Genomic DNA, 24,834 nt, shown 5'->3' on the forward strand with positions numbered 1-24,834 from the left:
TGACCTACATCGTGGATCTAAAAATCAACAAGCTGCTTCAATGGCCTAAGTGGTTAACATCTGTCTCTGATGCAGGATGTCCTGGGTTTGAATTTTGCCAGAGTCATACCAGATTTATAGAAATGGTACTAGCAGCTGCCTTGCTAGGTGCTCAGCATTAAGAGGTTAGTGTTTGGACTGTTCAGCCTGGTATCAGAATAATGTGACTGGGTGGGACATTATGGTACATGTCTGTGGCATGATGCCCCAGTGCTCGACATCACTATAAACTGCCGCACTGCAGACATAGCGACTTAGTAAATGAGACTGAAAAATTGTTAAAGCTACATTAAAGATCCAAGTTGTCAAGTCCCAAATCCAGTGTCCATTTGTCTTATGGCAGTGACTTGGTTGTGAAAAACTTGTTTCAGCTTTAAATTGAATTAAAACCATTTTATTTTCAGTGTGACCTAGACTTTTTGACTTCCAATTTTATAGGCAAGTTTAAATCCACAACAGCAACCCATCTTCAATGTTTGTTACTAAGTGAAGCAAAACTTGAATTATCACAGAGTTGATTTTTATTTGGCCTGTTACAATGACATAGACCGTTATACCCACTTTGAAAAGTTGGGTGAGGTTTGTAAGGATGATGTTGTGATCACACATTTTTTTAAAATTGGGGGTGGGTGGGTAAGGGGGAAGCAAGGAATGGATAGACACTGACCACAGAATATGCTCTACCTTCCACCAGGCATACAAAAATGAACTTGTACAGTAAAACCTTTAAAAGGAGCACCTTTTATATAACAGTTCACCTACCAAACAGTATTAAGTTACGTTGCTGGATTACAAAGGTATGCTGGATGAAAGAATGAAAATTTGAAATGAAGGGATTATTATGAGGATCCCATATCTCAATGTGGGACATTATCAAGTTAAGAAGAGAGAAAATATATGTATATGCTCAATTTTTAATGATAATAGCAAAGGGGTAACATATAGACATGCACGAGACAAATAAAAGAATACAGCCAACTGATTGATTGTACTGACTCTGCAAAATGAAATTCAATAACTTTTTAAGACCATGAAGTTCCTAAAAGCTTCAGTATGCCACCTTCTTTCAATGGTCAAAATGTATTTATATGAAATGTAATAGTGTTCAACAAATGAATAAATAACTCAAGTATGTGAACATTAAAATATTTTATTGTAACTGAACAAGTGTTCAACCAATCTAAAATTGATGTCCATAGCTTGCAAAAGGTTGGAGGGAAACTAATTCATTAATGGGCTGCCTCTGACCACCCTTTTTTTAATATTTTTATGTGGTATACAATTTAAATTGCTAAAACATAACTAAAACATAAACTCAACCAGCCTGGCTCAACTTACTGACCAATCAGTGTACACAAAAAATGTTTTTGCTTCTTAAATTCTTCTTTCTTTTGTAGGCAAAGAAAGAAACCAGATTAGTACTGAAAATACATATACCCAAAATCGGTCTTGTAATGTCAAGGTCACATCATCTATCTTGAGATACCATCTGTCCTATGACAATATTTTGCTGGCACACAGGGTGTCCTCTTCCAACAGATTCTGCTGTAATTGTGACTTGTGAAGTTATTTTTCAAACAAACTGATAGCAAGGTCATTTGAATGTTGTCTATATTGGAACTACACTTGTATGGAGTGAAAGGAAACTCTGTTCAAAATAAAGGCAGGTTTGCTAGTGATACTAAAGCAAATTGATGTCACCCAGTAGTATGGAAATCTAAGAAGCAAGAATTCACTCTGTTCGCTCAGCTTATGTAAAAGTAGACACATTCAGTATCACATGATGTTTTCTAATGTTACAATTCTTTTAAATAATATTTGGTCTTAAAGCTGATTATCAATGGCAGAAACAAGTGCTCATCAACAGAACTGATGTAAATGGACCTTCCATTTTATGAACTATATTGACCAGGGATCAAGAAGAAAATACGTGGATGCATTTTGGTTCAGTATCATTTTTTCGTCTCTAAAGTAACAGGTGAGCATTTTCATGTAATCTTGATAATCTGGGAACTAGAAATGTGATGGGATGAGTGAATCAATCACATAATGTAATATTAATAGTTTGAAGTAAATTATAACTGCCAACTGATACAAAACATGCACACCTGTGACAGTAGTAAAAAAAAAAGTGACAGGTAGGGAAAATTGAAAAATTGAACCAGGTTCTGGGAGTTCATTACAACAGGTTCGATATTCATGACAGTATCAGCACGAAAACTGACCACAGGATCACAATGCCAAAAATGAAAATGCATACTGAAAATGTCTCTCTTTCAAAGAAATTAGCCATTTATGTAGGGATTCAAATCATAAGATCATGCAAAAGCGTTCCTACCTGTAACCCCAATCAGACAGATTACAGAAAATCAAAACTTTAAATCTGAATACAAATTAAAACTTTTACTCAGTTTAGTAACTATGGGGCCATGTGTTGACTTGACAGGTTTTTATCACTCATAACAGATATGCATCAACACTGTTAACTCTATGCAAGTGCATCACACATATGCAACAGAAGCAATACTAGGAGCATGCAATCTGCAATATAAGCCAGACCTCATGTTGTGGTAATTATCATGAAGAACAAGGATCAGTCTTGTTATATATAAAGTTAGGCACAACTCTGAAAATGAAGTTTTAGCTCTTTTGATTTGTCTTGCTTTGCTCTACCACAAAATGTTAAGTGCTGCTAGTTTTCTTCTTGTCCATAAAAACATTTTATAAGTAGATGAAAACAATGCCAAAATTCAAAGTGAAACTATCTTAATGAAGTATTTGTAAAACAACAGAACAAAATTCAAAATCAAGGAGGAAAAAGTTTTTGTTAACTGAAACATCTGAACAAAACTGAAAAATGAAGGTGATCATTTCTTTAATTACACCCATTCAACATTTAATGATGTGTACCATTGAAGATGAATGTTCAAAGGCATTGATAATGACTCCCTAAACAGTACTCTGATTGTAGGCAATGCTCAATTGCTTCTGCTGCTACAAGAAATGTCTGTGCAAGGTCAATTCCATATGTCGTGAATTTGCAAAGACATTTCAAGATGAAACAACAGAAAGGACATGGACCTACACTTGCAACAATGGAGTAGTTTTCACTTTTATCAAAATAATTGATGTAAAAGGAATTCACTGATAATGTAATTTGCATAATATAGTATAATCCCATGAAAAAATGATGGAGTTGACCCTAAATTGACTAAATCCCTACAATTAAAGAACAATCTAAGAAAGACCATTTCTCACATATATCAACCAAAGTCAACAATTTTATTTATTCTATTTAAAAAAAAAACATTATGTAGCTGGAATTTGTGTGGAAACTTCAAATGTGAAACAAATACAGAACTCTTAATGATGCATGATGACAATAAATGCATTCTATTCCTTTTCTACATTAAGATTAAAATTACTCAGATCTAGGCACAGTGATAGTCATACATGTACAAGGCATATATTGTAGTTCACTCTTCACAAAGCCGTGTCAACTCTAATAGGATGCTTTACATTAAATGAAGATATAAAAAAAAAATAAACTTACGCATTTATTATTAAAAGGACAAGTTCTTGATTGTTTTTATTAATGAATATTTACGTTCCCTTTCTTTCAATGTTTATTTAACAATAACTTTCCAGCACGACACAGCTTACCAAAGTGACAGGGAAACTATGCAATAATATGTGATACTAAAATACTGTCCTTTTCCCTCGATTTCTGTTTTTTGCAACTGTATACATACAAATATGAATACAAAAACTTGCACACTGACCCCAAACAAGCAAGCCGTCTCATAAACAGACAGACGCCAGTTGGGCACATCCAATTTTAGACTTCTTCAAGGTTTGGCATCTCCAAATGTGGTGAAAGAATTTTTGAATATTCTTACAGAACCCAAAATGTTTACTAATCTTAAACTGATAATTAGTTTCAATCTCTACATAAATGTCAAATATTTCTGCTCATGTACTTAAGGATTACGTTTGCCCTGCAATTTCAATTCTTCTGACATACTGGTCAATATTATACAGTCAAGAGTTTTTTGTAGTGTTCAATAAAACAATGTACTGAGCAAAACAAAACGATATAGTTGTTACTTTCATACCACAAACTAAAATCAAATTCCACACAATACATTGTTCTGTTGAAATGAAATCATTGTCAGGAAACCAATACATTGTATTGCTGTTCAGCATGTTTGACCTTCTTGTGCTAATCAGAATTCAGAATTTTTTATAAAAGAAATAATTGTAAATATTAATATTGATAAATATTAAACAGTTCCAAAGATCATACATAATGTTTTGCAAAATTTATGCTCTCTAGAACAATTTGCAAAATTTAATCATATAAATCCACATTTTGCCAAGTAAATTAAGACCTTCTGAGTCTACACATATATACATAAAAATAAAATTAGGAAAATTCAAACAGCAGAAATTACATTCTTTTATAATACTTTATGCAGGAATTATGTACTTATCTGTGAAATGAAACCAGCACCTAACCTTATTTCTCTGTTCAGGTCAGAGTTCATCTTTAGTGAAACTAGGACTGTAAAAAAAAAACTGTTTCCATGTCAAACTGACAACATTATTTCAATGACTATAGAATGGATAACATTTGTTCCTTCCTGTCATACTTAAGCTCTGTGTACCACAGATTTACAACTAATAATGATCCTTGAGAACAAATTTGCATGCATATACATCTGTAGATTTCTTTTGTTGCCATGCAAGAGATTTCCATAATAGCTCAAGCAGCTAGGCTTTTAATTTTCTATATTCAAAAAAAAAAAACAAAAAAAAATAATTTCTAAACCATTTTATTAGTGAACAAGTAAACTCTTGACCAACATCACACGTTTCACAGAAAGTCCTACTTCCACTTTACATCTCCTTAATATAATGATACATAATAAACTTACCCACCCACCCACGATTATAATCAGGGCATATTTATAGAACATACTGTGAATACTGGAATTAAGTGGGGTACATGCTATTTAAAAAAGACAAGTTTTAAAGACTAGTTTAAATTAATACTTCTGCAATCTGGAATCCATGTCAATGTTTGAAACAAACAAGCACTTTTTGTTGTTTTTTGTTGTGGTGATCACCAATTGAAACATAAATGAACAGTACAAGTTTAGCGGAAAATGTCTGCTAGTTGCCACAGAAGCTCCCGTTTCAAGAAAATTCCAAATTACTATTTTTTTTACAAATATATTTTATCACAGACTGCAAATCTCATAAAAGATGTAGAATAACTGCCTTATTGACTCAGAAATCTTCAGTGTCAATTTTGTTTTCATTGCTGATGCAACAAGCAAATTACTGTTTAACAGATCCAAGCATAACCAGGTATTTGCAAAGTTACATGTGTTTGTATTTCAGATATTTGCAAAGTTACATGCGTTTGTATTTTCAAAAACCTTCCCTTTCTTTTAACCTGCACAAAAGGGCTTAAGCAAGTGAAAAGAATCAGCACTATTTATAGAAAGTGTAATATGGCATATACAATGAAAAACGCTTCTGCCCTGTAAAAATAAAATGTATTTCTCGCCAAAAATATAAAAAGATCCAAATCTGCTCTAGTTTTGTGCCAGGTGTTTCTTTGTTAAAAGACAAAAGATAATTATCTCTCAAAGTTGCCAGAAATATATAATTTCTCATTGGCAGTCTCAACAATTATAATACCTTGCCTATTTGTCAACTCACTCAAGCTCAACAAAAAAGAATGCACAAATTCACAAGCACATTATATGCTCTTCAAAAGATTAGGCAGAAACGTGCATCTATAAAATGGCAAGGAATGCTAACAAACATTACTTCAGAACCAATGAAGTGATGATAATGAATAAATGTTCAACCTGAAGGAGGAAAGTTATGCAGTGTATTTGTGGCTGTTATCTGTGAGGAAAGAAATTCTCTCATAATGTTACAAATATAGCTGGACTTGAATGTAATGGTATAATGAGGCAAAACGTTCAAAGTCACACAAAACCAATAGAACACAAACTAGTTGTAAGCTGAACAGAATGGATAACTGAAGTGAAATCAATCAATTCATTTTGCCATCCAAATAATAGTATCTAGATCATAAAATTCACAATTTCCCACTTACCACACCAGACATATATGCAGAGAATATTCTCTTGCATGTAATGAGGGAATTCATATGTGAAAAGAGCTTCCATGATTCATCTGACTAATTATTTTGAAAGATTTCAACAATTCTTTGTATGGCACCATGCTAACAGAGACTGTATGAAATGAATGACCATTTAATGTCACAGTGATGTGCTTATGGCTTCAATGTCCACTGTATGTAAACAGGAAAATGGCAGCTAAAATCACCAACATTAAAAACATTAACATAAGACATTGAGATATTGTTTTTTTTATAATTTTTCATCTGTTTGAGACTTATTGCAGCAGACAGGAGCATGTTTTCACCTGTAACGAACATGTGGCATTGCAACTGAAAATCTCTGAGTGAAGTGGTGTACAATGCGATTTCTTCTTCTAATGAGCAGGGTGTGGGTAAGAAACAGCAGAAAGCAAATGCATGATATCACATTCTCGCATGAAAACTGTACAAAGCCATATCAACCCATTTGTCCAAAGTTAAAGTTTGATGGAATCTGTACATTGGTGAAGTTGTAGCCTCCTCTCTCCTCAATTTTCTTGGATTCTAAAATTAGAAGGAAAAAAATTCAATTAAGTGTGGGTTAAAGCAATTCTACCTTCCCATTTTTCAAATATTATAGTCAATCCATTGCAAAATTTACTGGTTACAATTACATTAACTGCTTGACTGTTGTATATTTTCCAACTGTATTGTTTATACTTTTGAGGAATACCCTCAGAATTTTTAAGAAAATGAAAAATGAATTCTTTCCATCCATAATCCCAACTAAACTGCCATGTAAAATACATTTGTATTTGTAAAATACACATGCCCCCACCCTTCAGGTCATCTATATGTACACTAAATACATCAAAGGATGCATACCAAATTTACTTTGATTACATAGTGCAATTTTTGCTAAAATCTGCTAATGTAAGAAAACAACAAAACCCCCGATCTTTTCCTAAGTTACAAGCTCAGAAACTTTAATGGTGAGCTTATCTACCCCCCCCCCAAAAAAAAATTAACAATGACCTTAATTCTGGGTGTGGACATTTAGATGGATGGGCTTGCACATGGATGTCAAAATAAATTTAAGTTAAAGAAATGTGCACAACATATAAATTTATAAAATGAACTATTGCTGTACTGGCAACACAATTCACTCAGGTCATTTACATATAACTACAAATATACTTACCAAATATCTTTGATGTACCTTTAATGTTTTTTTTTTTTAAATAACTGTCAAAAGGTCATGTTTTGGGAGGGTCAAAATAGCCATCCAATTGACATTAGTATACTCCTGTCCCCCACTCCACACAAAACTAACAAAGGAAATGAGTCTATTTATTTAAAAAAAAAGCAGTGTATAACTCTACTCAAAATAGAAAAGTAAAAAGACTAGTCAACATGCATACCCTTCACTGTGGAGTGAAAACCAAATTCTGAAGAAAAACATTTTTGAAAAATTAATCTAGTTGGACTTTTTTTGCAAAGGGAATGACTGCAACAAAATCCTGTGATTTTCAATAATTAATACCATTAACTATTTCCTTTGCTTTTTTCTGAGATAGATGTTATGTAAAAAGAGAAAAATTTATTACAGTTATCAAACTGACAACTATTTGTGTACTGAATTCAATTACTATACAAAGATCTTGCTTATAATAAACCACATGAGACAGCCACTAAAGTGTCAACAAGTTCAACCAATCAGATGCAAAATCACCTCATCAATATGCTCTGAACTTGCTCATAATTGTACCTATATAAGATATTGATGATTTAAGCCTGCATACAAAGTTTTGTCAAAACTGTATTAGAAACAAGGCTCCAGAGTAGTAACAGCTCAGCAAATCAGATGCAAGATCACCTCACTAACATACTTGGCTCTCACTTGTTATCTAACTTGTCCAAGATTTTAATGATAGAAATATATATTCCACGTTTCATCAAAGCTGAATCAGATATAAGACCATCAATTGTTGACAGATGGATTGACGGTGGCTATATGCATAAGCTCACATGGCCATTAGGTCATCAGAGCTGTATAAAAAAAATGGTGGCTTTTAGAAGCTTAGTTGCTAGAAAGTAATCATACAAGGCTCAGGCTTATTCAGGAAAGAAATGCCCAGGTTTACCTGCTACTGCTTTTCTCTGCTCTGCCAATTTGAATACTTCTTCCAACTCCTTAGTTTGTTCTGGTGTAATATTACTGAAAAGTGCTGCATACCACGAGGGATCACTGTTTTGCACATCTGAAATAACAAGAATGTATGAAACCTTGTGCAATTTTGATTCCAAGTGTAAATGTTGTTGCTGATATTAGACAAATAAGTCAAAGCTTCATTGACAAATTTCCATAATGGCTAGGAACATTTGCACTAGAAATTCTTGAAATTTTAACACAATCAAATGAAGGAAATGCTAAAATGTTACCATTTCTGTCCAAACTCTGAATAGTTCTACACTGCTAAATAAAACAAACATGTAAAATGTAAAATGTGAAATTCTGTTTCTAATAACATTATCCCATATGTTTTTAGCATATTAAAGTTCTGTGCATTTAATATATTTATCAAAGACCAAAATAACTGTAGTAAAATGCTTTATACTGTGAAATAAAATTAGTGATCAAACCTGCTTGTAGTCATAAGATATATCCAAATTAAATGTAGTGTTTGGTATTGGGGGAAGGGGTAAACTAACTTTAATTTTGCAATACTTAACAACTATTACTTTGTTGCCAAATTTTTTAATGGCATTAGTCTCTTGCCCAATTAGATTATGCCATCCTCAAATTTGTTGTTGGAGGTCTGAATAAAAAACTATCCAAGCCTGATATCTTACAAAACTTTTGATAAAATATCCTTATCCGACTTGGAATGAGATTGAATGGACATAAGAGTGAGGAAGGATGGTGGCAAGCCTGGTAAAGGAATCTTGGCCAACTCACCATTGGTTGGATCAACAGAAAAACTGGAAAGGGAGTGGTATCTATCTGATTTTGTTCCCCAAACCACTCCTCAAATCCCCAAGACTGTTCCCCATAGGAATTAGTTACAAATGTGGAAAAAGTGGGAGTATGTGCATGTCATATCATACTGATACCTCACTCTAATCCCTTTGTAAAACCCAAGTAACTGACCCAAAAACTTAAGTTCATTGTGCATGGCGATCAGCATTTAGTGCCTGGCTCTCAATACTCAGCAACCAGTGATTGGCAGTCTGTTATCAGTGACCAGAGACCCAAAAAGGATGACTGTCACTATACACTACACTTAGTGCCCTGTGCCAGGCTTTCACAGGACAATAACTCATCAGATGACAGACCTTACTGGAGAATCTGTTCAGGAACTTTACTCAGCTGAATGAAATCTAGCTTTAAGTGAGAGATCATAAGTACGAGACAAGCACAAGTGCTGAGGATCCCTCTCTCAGCTCACATAGACTCCACCCCTACAAGACACATAAACATAAACTGATAAAGCATCAAGTGTCCAAGAGACACATGTTTAAAGGCACAAAGTCAAAGGAAAAGATATAGCACTGCAATGAAAGTAATTAACATATTACTGCCATTAAAAAATTTTATAAAAAATTTAAAGAGCAGTGCCACTTTAAAGACACATGGAAATGCAGTGACTGGATGATGTATGCCATAAAAAAACTGTGGGACTTGTTTTGCTAATAAGACAAGTGTTGTATACACCATTATGCTTATGACATGATGGGCAATAACTCAATCTGATCGATTCTTTCAATAACAGGATTATTATACAGTGCATTAAGCTACAAGTCAAAAACGGATGTGACTAACAAAAATTGTAAGAGTAAAGTGATTTATAGAAGGTGCACATCTTCAGGGGATGATAATAACAGACAAGTTTCATAGCTATCCATCAAAAATGGTGAAATAGTTGTGCTCAAGATTGTGTGCCCAGTGAAAGGGTGGAAGAAAGGCCATGAAGATTAGCATATAACCCTGCCTATTGGGGTAGGATGGGAGATTAAGAGATCCAGTTGCTGCTGTCTTTTGCAGTGAAGACAAAATCTATTTGCACATTTCTTTATATTTATCCTTTATAAATTCCAACAGTGATGCAGGAGACATTTGTTCATCTTCCACCAGCTCCAACCACTTTCGCTGATTCTAAAGGACAGACCCGAAAAGATTTAACAAATACTCAGTGCATGCTGGGTCAAGATAAATATCTTGTTCTACATAATGCAATGCCTTGCCTTAAATTGATGTCATGCTGTCATAGCATTTTGTTCATGGCGGTGAAAAAGGAACTCGAAGCACATACCCGTGACATGAATAAATATTATCAAAGTTTCAATTAATTACAGCCAAAAATGCAACAGACATGTGACTTTCAAAAACTTTAAGATAGCATCTTAACATTGCTTACAATAAAGCCACCAGCTTGTGATACGGGAATTTCTCACATATCAGGAACAAATGTAAGGCATATAGTAAACATTGTCTAAGTTTCAGCTCAATAAAGCTACTGATGCTTAAGATATGTAACTTTCAAACATGGAAACACAGCACCTTGATACTGCTGCAAATATTCCCATTAGCTTTCTGCTCTCACTGTCTAGACGAGAACCCTTAGCATATACGAGTAAAGGTTTAAGTCCGGGAACACACATACCCCAAAGGTTCACTTGAATACAGCACTTATGTCGAGGGTATGTGACTAACCTAATACTCTTACACTGTTAACACTGATGCCACACTGGTGAGACATAAATTAATAATATATCAGTGTATGGATTTGAGACATGCAGTAATATTACACCAGATGACTGTGCTGCTCATGTACAAGATATGCAAAGAAAATGATGGTAAACCCATAGCTGCCAACCCCCAAGTATTAAAATGCTGACTGATTATGACAAAAATACTAATTTTCAGGAACAAATACTAATTTTTAAAATTTTAAATGAAATGTAACTACAGTGCAACCCTGCTATAACGTGCCCCGCTAAAACGCGAATTCAGATATAACGCAGTCGTGGCGTGGCTCCCAAAATTTCTTATATTCATTCGCACATGAAAAAACATTTTTATCCAAAGTACATGAAACAGTGTATAAAAAATGTATTATCATTATGGGGAAGAGATTGCATATGAATTCTAATTTAATATGATTGTGGCATGGTTCCTGACATTTTAAATACATGTATTTTTCTCGTACCGGGAATTTTTAAATTTTTTTAGGTATGAGAAATAGTGTGTAAAATGTTTAGTATCATTCTGGGGAAGAGTTCGCATATGAATTTTAATATAATATGATCGTGGCATAGCTTCTGAAAATTAACAATATCACCAGGTTCTTGAAGTGTTATGCAAAAATAAACATTTTCGGAAATGCTATTTATTATTGGTCCATGAGTAAAGTCAGTAAGTCGTCCTTGTGATTGTCTTCAATTAATTCTGTATACAATCGTTGCTCAAACAATAGCCAATATGTATTTCTTCTTTAACTGCATACACAACCAAGCATCAGACAATGCGGTGGTTGATAAAAGATTCTCTCAATTTAATAAACATCAAAAAACCAAAGCCGCCAATATCTTTGCTGGGCTTGGCGGTGTTACGAGATGCAATCAGCTGACTAGTAAAAAATGCCCGCTTTATTAGCTGGAAATTGAAAGGGTATGAAATTGTACGTGTTCAGCTTTAAAAAAATTTTTTTAAAATAAAAGTGACTTGTGGCCATTGCAGGCCTACTGCACTTAGTTATTGGGTTTTATATGTGTATGGGTTTACTTATGAACTAGTTATTAATTTCCTATTTTTTTTTTTTTTAAATATTTTACCGTTATGGAAACGCAAGTTCACAAACACAAATAGTTTTCTGCACTTTGCGCAACAAACAAATTATTATCATTTTGGGGAAGAGATCGTGTATGAATTTGAGAATAATACGATATAGAATATGATTGAAGCGTGGTTACTGAAATTTTAAATAATGTATGTGTATTTTTCTCGTACCTGGGAAAATAAGTTTTTTTAAAGGTATGAGAAATAGTGTATAAAACGTTTATTGTCATTTTGGGAAGAGTTCGAGTATGAATTCGAATATAATACGATCATGGCTTGGCTTCTGAAATTTAACAATTTCACCAGGTTCTTGAAGTGTTATGCCAAAATAAACATTATCGGGAACGTTGCTTGTTACTGATCCACGAGTAAAGCCAGTAAGTCGTCCTTGTGATTGTCTTCAATTAATTCTGTATACAATCGTTCCTCAAACAATAGCCGACATGTCTTTCTTCTTTAACTGCGTACACAAACAAGCAGCAGCCAATGCAGTGGTTGATAAAAGATTCTCACAATTTAATAAACATCAAAAAATGAAAGCCGCCAACATGTTTGCTGGGCTTGGCGGTGTTATTAGATGCAATCAGTTGACAAGTAAATAATACCCACTTTATTAGCTGGAAATGGAAAGGGTATGAAATTGTACATGTGTTCAGCTTTAATTTTTTATTTTTTATAAAAGTGACTCGTGATCATTACAGGCCTACTGCACTTAGTTCTCGGGTTTTACATGGGTGTGGTGTTTGTTTATGAACTCATTATTAATTTCCTATTTTAAAAAAAAATATATTTTACTGTTATGGGAAAGCTAGTTCAGAAACGCAAGTCGTTCTCTGCACTTTGCGCAATGATTAGTAGTTTTCACACGATTCTTTCTATATTTACAAAATCTGAAGTAAAAGTTATATGCACGCTGAAAGCATGTGTTGATTGGTAATTATTCTTGTCATAGTCGTTCAAATGAATAGGCGTACAAGTGTTAATTACTGGAAATTTGCAATGGATAAATGTACACAGAAATGCATGAGAAAACTTTAGCAGCATGAAATTTGTACTGACACCGTTCACAGACCCTGGAACATAATGAACCGTACACATGCTTCGTCTTTCTTAACCTAATTTTGCTGTTAATTTTTCCCACTGAATTCAGACACATAATGATGTGTGAAATATTTATTGAATAGTTTACATGTGTATGCAATTTTTACAATGGAATTACATATTTTATGGATTAATTTCAAGCCCCGACAGTACAATATCAGACGAAAGTAAACAGTGTTGATACTCTGTTCATGCTATATATTAAACGCTGAATTCAGACACAACGATCTGGGAAAAAGTATTGAATATTGTTAAATCTGTGTGCCATTTTTCAATGGAATTACATGCATTATAGATGAACTGAATGCCACGATGGCACGATAGTAAACGGTGTTGATACCCTATTCATCATATACATTAGGCATGAATACAGTGAGTTGTTCTCTGAAAAAAGTAAAATACTTTTAAAAAAACCATTATCGCGACCCCGATATTAACGCGATCCAATTTTGTGGACCCCAATTATCGCGTTATAGCAGGGTTCCACTGTATTTACAACATCTACAACATCAGTAAAATAGGAAAGTACCTTACTTAATTATTTAATGTCAAAGACACGTGTTGCACTCTTGTACCTTCAGAACAGGCACCCTGTTCCATTTGGCTACACATTTAGAAGGTGCCAGAATGCAACACACACTCAGATGCAGGCCGTTTATAGAAGCCATATTCACACCTTGTTTTTTTCTCTCCATCATTATTGATTCTAATGTATAATCTTTCATTGATGATCTTAATTCTGCATGGTTTTCTTACTGAACTGTTTCAGTTCTAGCAAAAGGAGCAATCCTTTGCAATTCTAATATCTGAAAACGCATGCGAAATAAGTCACCAGCAACACTAGTAACTAGGAACTGAAAGAAAATTCATTTCTAAAAGAAATTTAATAAACTGAATTTTGATCAAATTACATCAAGATTCTCTCTGGAATTTATTTAAATCATAAGTTCTGGCTAAGTTGTCGATGATGAAGCAGCAGGCTGATGTTTATCAGCTTTATCATGCTCCTGAATGCCATGCCTGACAGTGAAATTACATTACACAATTTGCAAAATGTAAAGTTTTCTCATCTGCTAGATGATTTCACAAATCTAAACAAGACGACACAATTGTCCTTCCAATTCTGTTTTCTTGTCCTTCCTGGAGAAAATTCTGAATATTCTGCTTTCCTTTTTGACATGATTAGAAGCCAACTATTATGAAGATGAGATACAGTGATTGCTGGCAACTGTTTGCACAATCCAAAATGGTGGTTAAAGACAGGCATGGTAGCCTCGATTTCGAATGAACCAATCATATTTTAGAAATCTATTCCTATATACGTGCAATACATTTGTATCAAAATGGAACTGAGTGTCTGTTCTAAACAGAAAATTGCAAGGAATTTTGTTTTAAATTAACAATTAACTTGTGAAGGTTTCTGATTGTTGTCCAAGTTGGACCATTCATACTCTAGGGTACATGATAGCAATTAAGGAATGATTTGAAAAACATCGAAACTTCTTAATTTTGCTCAGACTCTTCGTGTTGGAGTTGGCCATTTTTGCTCCAATGAGCCCACTATAAAAGAGTGAAGATGCACACAAGTTCAGCCCATCTAATGTAGCATTATGAAGGTGGCTAGAGAGCAGGGCTCTACGTGTTCTCACAAGTACTATTATTTCAATGAACATCTGGAAAATTGAGCCAACAGCATTGTTTATACTGACTGATCATGCCATTATACAACATACACTGTTCTTATAGCAGGAGCAACATACCAACTTCAGTCAAATTTTCTGTGTAAAATACACAAATAAAACGCTTACTGAGAAGTCCATATGTATTCTATCCAAAGCTAGCCTAAGCATTTCTCAAAATTCTCAATGTTGATTCAATTTGAATTGTGCTTGTAAAAATTAAAAAAAAAAAAAATTCACAAGGGGTGGCATCTCTGATAATCAATTGTTATCACCAGATTTCAGATACACAAAATAAAAAACTACAAAGATAGTGTATAATTGATAAAATTTCATACATTTATAAAGGAACCAGAGCAATTTAACTGTACATACATAAAAAGACATGAAGTCAAAATCAATGGTCAAATGGTTATAATTTTGCAGACAGCAACTGTCTTTCTACTATTTTCTATCTACTTCACATAAACTAAGGGTGCTGAATACTTACTTGCCAGAATTTGTTTAAATACAACATATTCATCTACAGGACAATTCTCTTCATCCAGTGGAGTTTGGTAACTCTCTAATGCAGTTTCTTCGGCTTCATCATCAAGAGAATCATCGTCTGAGTCATCATCTTCGCCTTTAGCCTGAGGGAAAAAGAACAAACAGCTTTAATTTTTTTTTAAAGTATGCAATAATTGTCAGGCATATGAAAGATGTTTAAAGTTCCTTCATCCAATGAAATACAGTCAATGCCTTATTTGAAAAATTCCACTCATTTTGTTTATTTCCCTCCACCCACCCATTTCTGCAGCAGCTGTCAGAGATCAGAAATAAGATATGCATGGATTATTGTCAATAACAGGCTAATGGAATCAGTTTTCTCAACTCTCACCCCCAGCCCAGGGCATCACTTCTTAAGCCCACACCATTATCATTTCCTTCTTGGAGAGGGGGTGGAGAGAAAAGACACTTGGGTAAGCTTGGGGTGGGGGAGATAGAAAACTACATATAAATTTAACAGCAATTATACATTATCTGATAATTAGATAATTTTTGCATTGCTGAATTCTGGCAGCCTGGTGGTAGAATGATGGCCTAAGAAAACCTCTCAAGAGAAGTTACCTGTGTTGTCAGCAGGATGTTGTCCTGCTGACCAGAGGAAAACAGTAGGTTGACACAACTGATTCAAAGTATAAATACCCTCACTCTGGTTCACCCGAATTTAAGAAAAATGATAAAAATGTGTAGTGCGAGTGCCAGATGCTGTGTACATCAATCCAAAGAGAATGATTAAAACATGCTGAAGATGCCACAATAGCCTGGATCCCATGGGCTTTGATTTTCATGAAAGCAAGGGAGAGATAGCTCTCTCTGTGAAACTGTTAAACTGTTTGAATAGTCTGAACAATTGACCTTCAGTGGATGCCTAACAAAATATCAATAGTACATTCTGAAGGGAGAAGACAGTTACAACCTTTTTTTTTCCATTACGAATTAGATAGACCATAAAGCTCTAACTGGGGAAATGTTGTTGTTGTTGTTGTTGCGGGGTTTAATGCCATTTTTCAGCACACGATAGGCTATACATGGCGGCCAGTATTAATGGTGGAGGAAGAACCCGGGAAAACAGCAGAAAGAACCACCGACCCACGAGAAGCTACTGGCAAGCTTTCTCACATACCCACATTGGCTGAATCCTAGACTCAAACCGCCGCAGACAGAGGTGAGATGGCAGCGATCCGAAACAGAGTGCTTTAGCTCTAACTGGGGAAATGAGCATTCCCGCACAAACAGCACTGTGACTATGGATTTCAATAAGAACAAGAGCTATTGAAAGTAGCAGATTCTTTGACAGAAACCATGGATGGTAAAAAAGAGAGACTGAATCGTAGTAACCACAATGTAAACAATCCTTTCCTGACAAAGCATGAATTCACTCCTTCACCATGCTGATGCTAGACAGTGGAGGAAGGCTGTTTAAAGAATATGGTTCTTGAAGGAAGCTTCACAATCAAAGGTTCATAAGGAGTTTTAGATAGAAACAAAGAGCACACTGTAAGTTCAGAGTCGACATTAACAAGTGTGAGAATTGAGCTTGAAGTAACTAATCAGTTATGATGCTATAGTGGAGACCATAGAGAATTAATGTGTCTTAGAGAGGGCTGCTTTGTAGCCATCAATGGATACTAAGCAATGTTTTTCTTTTGAAAATTAAAAAAAATCTGCAACTGCAGCTAACGGGATCAGATATAATAAATGCATTTCTTATTACACCAATTACAGAAAAATTTTCACACCATAAACCATGAAGGCCGATTACTTTCTAGCTAGAACAATGCATTTTTAGCAACCCTTGCTTGAAACTGGTCCAAGCAGATGGCTTTTGCAATGAGCCAAATGTGATGCTGGAAAATTGAAGAGTGCTGAGCATGAGAGAACATTTGTATTGCAGCAGTAGATCCCTCCTTGTCAGTAATTTATTATTGACTGAGACTGGTGAACCATAACTGCTGAGACCCCAGTGGAGCTATCAGAAGAGCCAGCTTGGACAAAAAACATCCACAACCCATTCCCTCTAATCTGGTTGACACTTGTGTGAACTGAACTTCAGTCAGAAACTAGTCCCAATTTCTCCACCAATCAAGATAACAAAAACTGGACTGTAACCGAATCCAGGCATACAGGGGACCTTGTATAGTCTCCAGTTTGCAAGATGCATGAACTTGACAATGCCTTATATGAGGGGTGCACAACTTTTTCAGCCAAGGGCCAGACTGCATTTTCTAAGACTACTCAAAGGGCTGCAAACACTCATTTCTTTAATATAATTACTGTTTATGGACCAGATTTCTTTGTTATTTTAATTTGCCCTGAGGGCTGGGGGTTGTGCACACCTGCCTTATATGAAGTCCTCATAGAAGAACCCTGTCTGCTACCATGTTCAGATTCCCACAACAGAACGCAGTCTTGCTAAGAGTATTTATGAAATTCTGTCAGAGGTAACATGACTACTTCTTGACAGATGAGAAATTTTATCCCTCAAAAAAAAAAAAAAAAAAATTCTCAGAAGGGATATGATTTGACTTTCTGACTGGTGATTAGGCCCAGTCAACTCAGTTTTCCTATTGAGAGACAGATCTCTTTGATGGGAATGTTGTACAATGCTACACATCAGTTAGTCATTTAAATACTGGAGGATAGGAGCTCTTAAGAACTAGTGAAACAATTTACCGTAAAGAAGGCTTTGGGAGCATAAGGTAGGCCAAAAGGAAAAGCAAAATTGAAAGATCCCAAATCCAAAATAAAACAAGAGATTCCCTTTGGGCTGGGAAGATGAGAATATGAAGATAATCATCCTGGAGATCTATAAAAATCAAACAGTCATTGGGTCTGATGAAATTCCCTAACTGAGGCAACTGTCTCACTCAACAGCTATTTTAGAAGGAATTCATTCAATGGGTAAAGATCAATGATATGATGGCACACTGAAACAAAGAAAATCCAGGAATAAAGTCCCAAGCTATCCTTCCTTACAAGGGTGTACACCTCTTCCTTCAAAGACCAGTTTGATGATGTTGTTGTAGGGTTTAACGCCATTTTTCAGCACACGCTAGGCTATGCATGGCGGCCAGTATTAATGGTGGAGGATAAACCCGGAAAGAACCACCGACCCTAGAGAAGCTACTGGCAAGCTTTCTCACATACCCACATTGGCCGAATCCTAGACTCAAACCCACACAGACAGAGGTGAGATGGCAGTGATCCATAAAGGAGAGCTTTAGACCACTCGGGGCCCCCAAAGACCAGTTTGACCTGGTAAAACAAAATGGGCATCTTTGAAAGAGAGGTGGCAGATTCAAGAAATGAAGCTGGTAGCTGACCTTTATTATGGTAGGGTCCACTGCAGGGATGCATCTAGGATTTGCTAAATGTGGGTACTTGCCCCCACTGAATATGAAAAAAAGGGGGCCAACGTAGCCGCAGGGGGGGGGGGCTTCCAGGATGGTGTAAAAAAAAACTCAATGTATTCAAAATGAGCAATAGCAAGTATAAGTTCATTAAATGCATCTCATGTCTTCTGTATATTATAGTATAACACTTAAAACTTAAATCAAAGTCTAATGTTTTCTAATAACAATATTCTATCTACACACTAACCATTAAATTATCAAACCATAGACTGCAAATAGTGACACTCCTCTGGGCAAACTTAAAAAAGTGTCATGTACTTCCTGCATGTCACATGCTCAATTCTGATTGATTACAAATTCATACTAAGAAAGATCAAAAGAGCACATATTATCCTTTCATGGTTGACAAAAAATAATTTGTAAGGAAAAGTCCAAAGTTCAAAATGAATTAAGGAAAGTATCAGACATGATTTTGGTATTCACCCCCAAAAAGCTGGAAATTAGAAAGGGGAGTTTGCTGGTCCTCCCCCAATGGGGTCTCAAGAGGCACAGCCCCCAATCTGGGGAACCAGATGGGCCAAAGGCCCCCAGCCAAAAATGCATTTTACAATCCTAAAAAAACTAATCATAAGATATAACAAAAAAATTATTTAAAAAACAAACTTACCAAACATTTTTAACTTGACTTGAATAATTTCACAATATTTATTGTCACATGAATTTGTTCTCCAATACTATTGGTACTTAAGTTATTTTATGTGCATGTCAGTGTTCACATTGTAATTAAGTTAAATTAATTTCTCAATTTTTGCAGCAAATATATTTCTACTTCTCTCTTTTCATAACAAATCTGTAAAATAAACATCCAAGTACATCAACTATGTAGAAATAATCCCATACATTCACTTGTCTTTTTCTCAAATGGACACAACCGGGAATTTTACAGCAAAAAAAAGAAAATAAAAAATAATGCATTCCTAACAAAAAAATGCGCACAATTCTTATTTTTTGCACAATTTTGTCTGCATAGGATAAAACATCTTGTGGGAAATCTTAAATTTGGAGGGAATTGCATGACCACATGTCCTAGGTGCAACATTGCCACTGTACTGTTTGGGAGGTCTGACTAAACCTGTGCAAAAAGGCTTAATGGAGTTTTAACTAAACTGATATATATCCCATTTTCCTGCCTAAAATGCTTCTTAGACAGGGGCGTTTCTTCACTGGGTTAGCTGGGCCTTGTTCCATGACTGGTGCTGCCATGCTTCAAATCCCGAGATGCCGCTAAAAGGATTAACACAATAGAAAGCCCACAAAATGCTTTTTGGTGTGATTCATCAAAACTTTTGTTGTCTCTAAGGCTGTACCTTTATGGAGGTGAAAGAGCTCTGCATACTGACAGAAACATTGAAAGTGCATATCTCAATGTCTTGGCCATCACCTCCAACAAGCCGCCTTGATGGCGAAATGGGCCTCCATCCATACTGAAATGAACTAGGTGGCACTGGAATCCAAGGACTAAGGGACCAAACAAACAAATGGACCCTGCAGCTATTGGCCGACATTGGGGACTGAATCACAGTTGAGGGGACAGAGCAATCCTTCTGCTGTCTGACCCTTACTTGGCATTTTTTAATCAGCCCCCCTCACCACTGATGAGGCAGGCAGTGACTTGGACTGTGCCCCTGACAGCCTATCCTAGGGTCCAATAATTCAGAAGGTTTCAGACATATATTTGGCAGGAAGTAGGCAGTAAACCTCATGTATCATCTAACCTCTCCCTCCTATCACATCACCCACTGGGTGGAACAAAGGCTGTAGATCCATTAGATCAGAAGGATCGGGTATTAACTGTTTCCATCTGTGAATTCATCTGCATCCACAAAAACAGAGTTTGTCTAACCTTCTGGGCTACAAACAACAAGATCTGTGCTAATATATGCCAGGCACACAAGACAGTGGTATGCAAGTCCCTTGCAGCCTTTTTATGCCTACATTTCCCATTTTCTTAAGACATAATATATCAAGATACAGACTTCTAGAAGGATGAAATATAAGAAGCACTGCTTCATTAATGATGTATTCAAACCTCAATATCAACCAAACTGGACAAAGATACATGAAAATAAAACAAGGACTTGGGGGTAGAGTAAATAATGCCACACATGAAAAGGATATAGATGACAGCACAATGCCAAAAGACGACTCAATTTATAAAGAGAGTTGAGTGCCATACAGACACGTGCATAAATACATCTAAAGAAAAGAAGGATGAAACTCGAACTGCTTGAAGTGGACTAAGGTACCAGACTGGGATCATGGTATATTCTATACCTCCAATTACTAACCAGTGCCAGGACAAGCAATGCAATAATACAAGGTAATATATTGTTGTTATTAAACTGTTCTGTTACATCAGTAGCTTTGTAAACTCCTACACTTACTGATGCAATTTATACTGCCTCCAGATCTTGTGTATTGTTATCTACAGATGCCTGACAGTGTTGGATGAAAAACTTATAGCTGATGTTCACATAAACATGTAAATTCATTGATAAATTACATTCTCCAAGATCTGAAACCTAAATGAGGATAGTATATCTTCTAATTACCAACATTCTAACATTTAACAAAGCATTAAAGTATTTATTCTAATTACCAACATTCTAACATTTAATATGGCATGAAAGTATTTATCTTAAACCTTTGTATGGGCAAAATAATAAAGTGACCATAAAATAAAAAGTGACAAATTTATAAATTTCTTTCATTATTGTATCCGATCATTCGCTAGACTACTTACTACTTTTTCTAACTTTTCTATATACTGCTGACCCTCCTCATCAATCTCATCTTCATCACTGGCCAAAGCATCTGTGGAAATAAAAAATATTGCTCTCATTAGGCAGCAAATTTCACAGAAATTTTGTTTATCTTATCAAAGTGGACATTTTAAATTGAAGAATCCTGAAATAACAATGAAATCAGTTCATGGAAGTCTGTAATATACTAAATATCATGCCTACAATGATATATTGCGTACAAATTTTAACAAGCATAGTCACCAAATGTAAACACTCTTGAAATATGTGGTAAATGAAAATCAAATGCATATTATACAACTCCTCATGGAGGCTTTTGTCTCCCTCTTCAACAGCTCTTCTAAGGTGGGTCCAACGGCAAACAACACAGACCCTGATCTTCCACTGCATAATTATCAGAAATTCAGGGTCAATTCTGTTTGTTCTTCATAATATTCCTAACAAACTGCAAGAGATTCAGATCTGCCAGTATATTATGCAATGGCATATCTGGGACTATGCAGTTTGCAGTTGGATCCAAATTGCGAGAGAGTAGAAAATCATACCTTCTTGCACATTAATGATAATGCCAATCCAAAACTCTTGTTGCAATTTGTCTGATCCCCCTTTATAAGGAGCCCATTCTAATTAGTTTGCAAGGAAACCCGTAATTATGGAAAGATAACAATAAAGCAACAACAAATGAAAAACCAAAATTAACACTTTTTTTGGAACATTTAATAATTATGAATATTGTTCTTATCTTTTTGTCATGACTTGTTAGAACTCTGAATGCTGCAATTTCACAAATATATGTCTGCCACATTATTTTAGGGGAAAAAAATGTCTGCATGAGCCAATGTAATTTTAGGATCTCTGAAAAATGTGTGTGCATGCATGTTGATATATAAGCATGCTCCTTCATACAAGGGTCTCACAGAAAATTAGTCCTCCAGCTGACTGTGTGACCCTCTTTAAATAAAGTCTTTATTATTAACATTTTTACTTAGTACTTGTCATATTAAGGATATTTTTAAATTAAAATGGAATTCTAACCATGCAAATGGTAATGAATTAACAACACATGACAAAATGTTATTTGTACATTTTATAAACAGTGGTAAAAAAGATTTTTTAAAGGGCCATTCAAAGATAAAGGTTGTAAAAAATATATAAAGTGCATGCTTCTAGGTAGCTTCCTTACTGGAACATCAAGTTACATTATTAACTTGTTAAATTTAAGTGTGAAATTGATGTGTGGGAATAGTTTTTCTTCTGACGAAATACTGAAGTCCTTGTTATTTCAGTTACCATTTTCTTCGTCTTCATCATCATCATCATCATCATCACTATCAGTGTCACTGTTTTCAGCCTCTGCTCTAGCTACAAGAGAAAAATAGAACAAACTCAAATTCTGTGGTTATAAAGCATGTATTCACATATTCTTATTCATTCTTCCATATTTTGACCGCCATCCTGAAATTTGAACATTTTGGGTAGGTTCCTGACTGTAAGGTCAGTCATAGTGTCTATTGGGCATGTGCATTCATTTTTTTGCTTCCTACATAGGCAATATGCAAGAAGCTACACACAATTTCTAACCCAACGTGTCTGTCGATGTCATTTACTGCAGGTGTTTGCCAGTACACACATGTATACTGCTTAATTTTTGTCCAAATGCACCTGCAGCACCTTCAGACACTTTTTCTGTCAATGTCCAAATACTACAGATGTCCTAATATCAAAGGATCAGATAATAAAATAATGCGGACATATTGTCCTATTAAGTAAGTTTCAAGTCAACATACTTTTTCCACATTAGGACCATCTTAAAAGCTGAAACAATTGTCATCTGAGTACATTTTTTGTGTCTTACAGTGTGAAAATTAGGAGATTTACATTAAATTCCTTCCAATTATTAAAATGAGATCACAGTATTTATCACTGAAACTAATTTATTCTTCTGTTATTTTCATGTGTTCTTATTCAATATGCATCACTCCATACACTTAACTCCATAATGGGTATTTCTTTTGAAAATCTGCATGGTTGTAAAAGAAAAATCAAGTGTTTCATGTTTGTCATTTTAATGCCAACATTTTTTTAATTCTTGTTCATTATCAGCAATTTTATTATTTTTTGTGTGTCTATTTTTCATACATAAGAATCGAATAGCCAACATACTGACATGCATATGGATACCCTGGACTGATATGATATGAGGAACAGAGGCAATGTCCCCACTGTCACCATTTTTAATTTCAATTGTTTCCTACAGCCTCTAAATAAAAAGGGTATTTGAAAAGTTCTAATATTCTGTTCCAATTTTTTTTTCTTTCTAGGAACCTGTAATCAATTTAACACAAATCAATAGACAAAATAACATTCAATAAAATAATCTGCAGCTGCATGTACAGACCAATTCTGCTACTGAGCAAAGAACGTATTTTAAAATCTGGGTGCATTTAGGATATTCTCTGCTGATAACATGGTTGACTTTGATCAAATTAATGGATGTAAAGTCTCTGTGACAGCCTTCATTCTTTTTTAAAACTGTTGTGAATATATTGATGATGACCCATATTCGAAAAGACCAGTGTCTGCAAATGGTGAGAAGAGAGTGGCTGCTGTAAACTGGGTTATTGATGAAGATGCTTGATAAACAGTAGAAGATATTTATATTGTTTAAAAAAGGTTTTGTGCAAGATGGCTAATCAAAAACATAGTAGAGTTCAAATTGCAAACAGCTACATGCTAAATATGCAAATCATGGCCAGAGACATTATAAGAGATTGTCAAAGGTGATGAAACATAATTTTTACTGTTTTGAATCTAACTTCCGAGAAACAAAAAATGTTTGGATTGGAGAAACGGGTTGAAATCACAAATCACAAACAAAGTTTTATATTAGTTTTTGATGTGTTATGTATATTTGATTTAACAAAATTGTTTGCTTATAAGTTTTAATTTTTTTATTCCATTACATGATATTATAATGTAACTTTATTTACTGAAATAGAATTCAGTTCTGACTGAATTTTCAAATTTTTGATGTAAACAACTTTATGGAGACATTGTGTCTAATGCTGACCTAGTTCCTGACCTTGATTCAGAACCAGTAAGAGTTGTATTAAACAATTTTTTTGTTTCTTAATTCTTTCTCAGAGTAAGATTCATAAAGTAGATTTGAGGCCATACTAGGAGTACATGACAAATAACATAGAGCAATTGTTACAAACTCTGGTTTTTCCAGAGGACTGACCCACATCCAGGCATCTGTTTTGCACCGAAGCTAGATTTATTATTGATGTTTTGAGAAAGAATGGTCATTACT

General features: G+C 34.9%; 1 protein-coding gene across 1 annotated transcript in view; it reads right to left on the reverse strand.

The window, feature by feature from the left end:
- Positions 1 to 933: 933 nt before the first annotated feature.
- LOC149784946 (importin-7-like) overlaps positions 934 to 24,834 on the reverse strand; it is a 119,976-nt gene continuing 96,075 nt past the window's right edge. Inside the window, exons 24-28 of the mRNA XM_089978593.1 lie at positions 22,812 to 22,883; positions 21,503 to 21,573; positions 15,291 to 15,432; positions 8,326 to 8,442; positions 934 to 6,745 (exon numbers count right to left, since the gene is read on the reverse strand). Of these exons, the coding sequence (XP_089834719.1) occupies positions 6,660 to 6,745; positions 8,326 to 8,442; positions 15,291 to 15,432; positions 21,503 to 21,573; positions 22,812 to 22,883 (488 nt within the window). The 3' untranslated portion in view covers positions 934 to 6,659. The remainder of the gene's footprint in view (positions 6,746 to 8,325; positions 8,443 to 15,290; positions 15,433 to 21,502; positions 21,574 to 22,811; positions 22,884 to 24,834) is intronic.

The sequence above is a fragment of the Sinohyriopsis cumingii genome, chromosome 13 (assembly GCF_028554795.1).
Source record: "Sinohyriopsis cumingii isolate HCF-2022 chromosome 13, ASM2855479v2, whole genome shotgun sequence".
Taxonomy (NCBI): domain Eukaryota; kingdom Metazoa; phylum Mollusca; class Bivalvia; order Unionida; family Unionidae; genus Sinohyriopsis; species Sinohyriopsis cumingii.